Source organism: Pinus tabuliformis, chromosome 1_2 (assembly GCF_031772625.1).
Source record: "Pinus tabuliformis cultivar Carrire ecotype Pingquan chromosome 1_2, CPIR1, whole genome shotgun sequence".
Lineage (NCBI taxonomy): Eukaryota > Viridiplantae > Streptophyta > Pinopsida > Pinales > Pinaceae > Pinus > Pinus tabuliformis.
The window spans coordinates 728,616,588-728,618,269 of NC_142298.1; the positions used below are offsets into that span (position 1 = coordinate 728,616,588).

General features: G+C 40.2%; 1 protein-coding gene across 1 annotated transcript; it reads left to right on the top strand.

Moving 5' to 3' along the window:
• Positions 1–901: 901 nt before the first annotated feature.
• Positions 902–1,423, top strand: LOC149207825 (secreted RxLR effector protein 161-like). Its single transcript, XM_089398154.1, has one exon. The coding sequence runs from the start codon at positions 902–904 to the stop codon at positions 1,421–1,423; it is 522 nt and encodes a 173-aa protein (XP_089254280.1).
• The last annotated feature ends 259 nt before the right edge of the window (positions 1,424–1,682 follow it).

Below are 1,682 nucleotides of genomic sequence, written 5' to 3' on the forward strand. Positions count from 1 at the left end.
ATTGTGGCATTGTGATACATTATAGGATGCTAAGAGGCATGTTCTTACCAAAGGAACCTTTAGAGAAATTAAGAAACCATGTTGATACCAGGGATACTTTAAAGGTATGAGCTCCATCATATAGTTTGAGCCTCCCACTTTTTAAGAAGTTATGAAAGAATAGGTTTGGAAGGATTCCATGGTCGAAATGTATGAATCGATTATGAAGAGTTATGTATGGGACGTTGTTTCAAGACCTAAAGGAAAGCCTTTTGTAACTTCAAAATGGTTATACAAGATCAAGCATGGAGCTAATGGAAGCAATGAGAAGTATAAAGCAAGGTTTGTGGCTCGAGGGTTCTCCCATAAATAGGGAGAATATTATGATGAAAATTTTGTACCAGTTGCCCGATATACTACTATTCGATTGATTATTTCCCTTGTCGCTAGTTAAGGATGGACCATTCACCAGATGGTTGTGAAGACTGCATTTCTTCATGGCATACTATAAGAATAAATATATGTTGAGCAGCCTCAGGGATTTGAAGTGAAGGACAAGAAGACTTATGTTTGTAGGTTGAATAAAGTTTTATATGGCTTGAAGGAAGTCCCCAGAGCCTGGTATGACCTCATTGACAATTACTTGGTGAAGCTTGGATTCAAAAGAATCAGTGCTGACCCAAACCTCTACTTCAAAGTGGTCCAAGCTAAACCTTTGATTTTGGTTTTATATGTTGATGATATATTCTTGACAGGTAGAGAGCCTCTAATGCTCGAGTGTAAGAGGGAGCTAGATTCCAAGTCCGAGATGAAGGATCTTGGTTTGATGCATTACTTCCTAGGATTAGAGGTGTGGCAAAGACGCAATGAGGTTTTTCTTTCCCAAGGAAAATATGTCATGAAGTCGTTGGAAAGATTTGGAATGGTAGAATGCAAGTCCCTGGCCACGCCAGTGAAGATAAAATTCAAGAAGTTACGCAGAGATGCTGCTAGAACTAACTTGGTGAATCCCTCCGAGTACCGACAACTGATTGGGGCATTGATGTTCCTTCTGAACATCGGTCCGAATATATGCTTTGCAGTGAACACCGTGAGATACTTCATGACTAAGCCCATTCATGCACAATGGGTTTCTTCCAAGCACGTATTGAGATATTTGCTTGGGACGATCAATCTTGGTTTGAGATATACTACCAGAGATGTGAGGATGCATGGATACATTATTGCTCATTGGGCTGTGAATGTTATTGACATGAAGAACACATCCAGGTATTGCTTTAACTTGGGTTTTGCGATGATATCTTGGATGAGCAGGAAACAAAAATCCGTAGCTTTAAGCATGGTCAACGTAGATTACATTGTTACTAGCATGACTAGCTGTGAGGCATTCTGGTTGAGGAAGCTCTTTGGAGCGTTGTTTGAGAAATTACTCGTACAATCGTGATATATTGCAACAACAAGTCTGGGATTCGAATGGAAAAGAATCTTTTATTTCACGACAAGTCCAAGCATATCAAGATTAGGTACCACTATATTTGAGACATGGTGCAGAGAGGAGTAGTGAGACTCCATCATGTTTTGGCTGATGAGTAAATAGTGAATATACTCACCAAGGCTTTGCCAAAAGGGAAGTTGGTCTTCATAGAGGAGCTTGGACTGGTGGATCTGATCCTCCCGAGTAAGGTTCCTAGCTGATCGAGAAC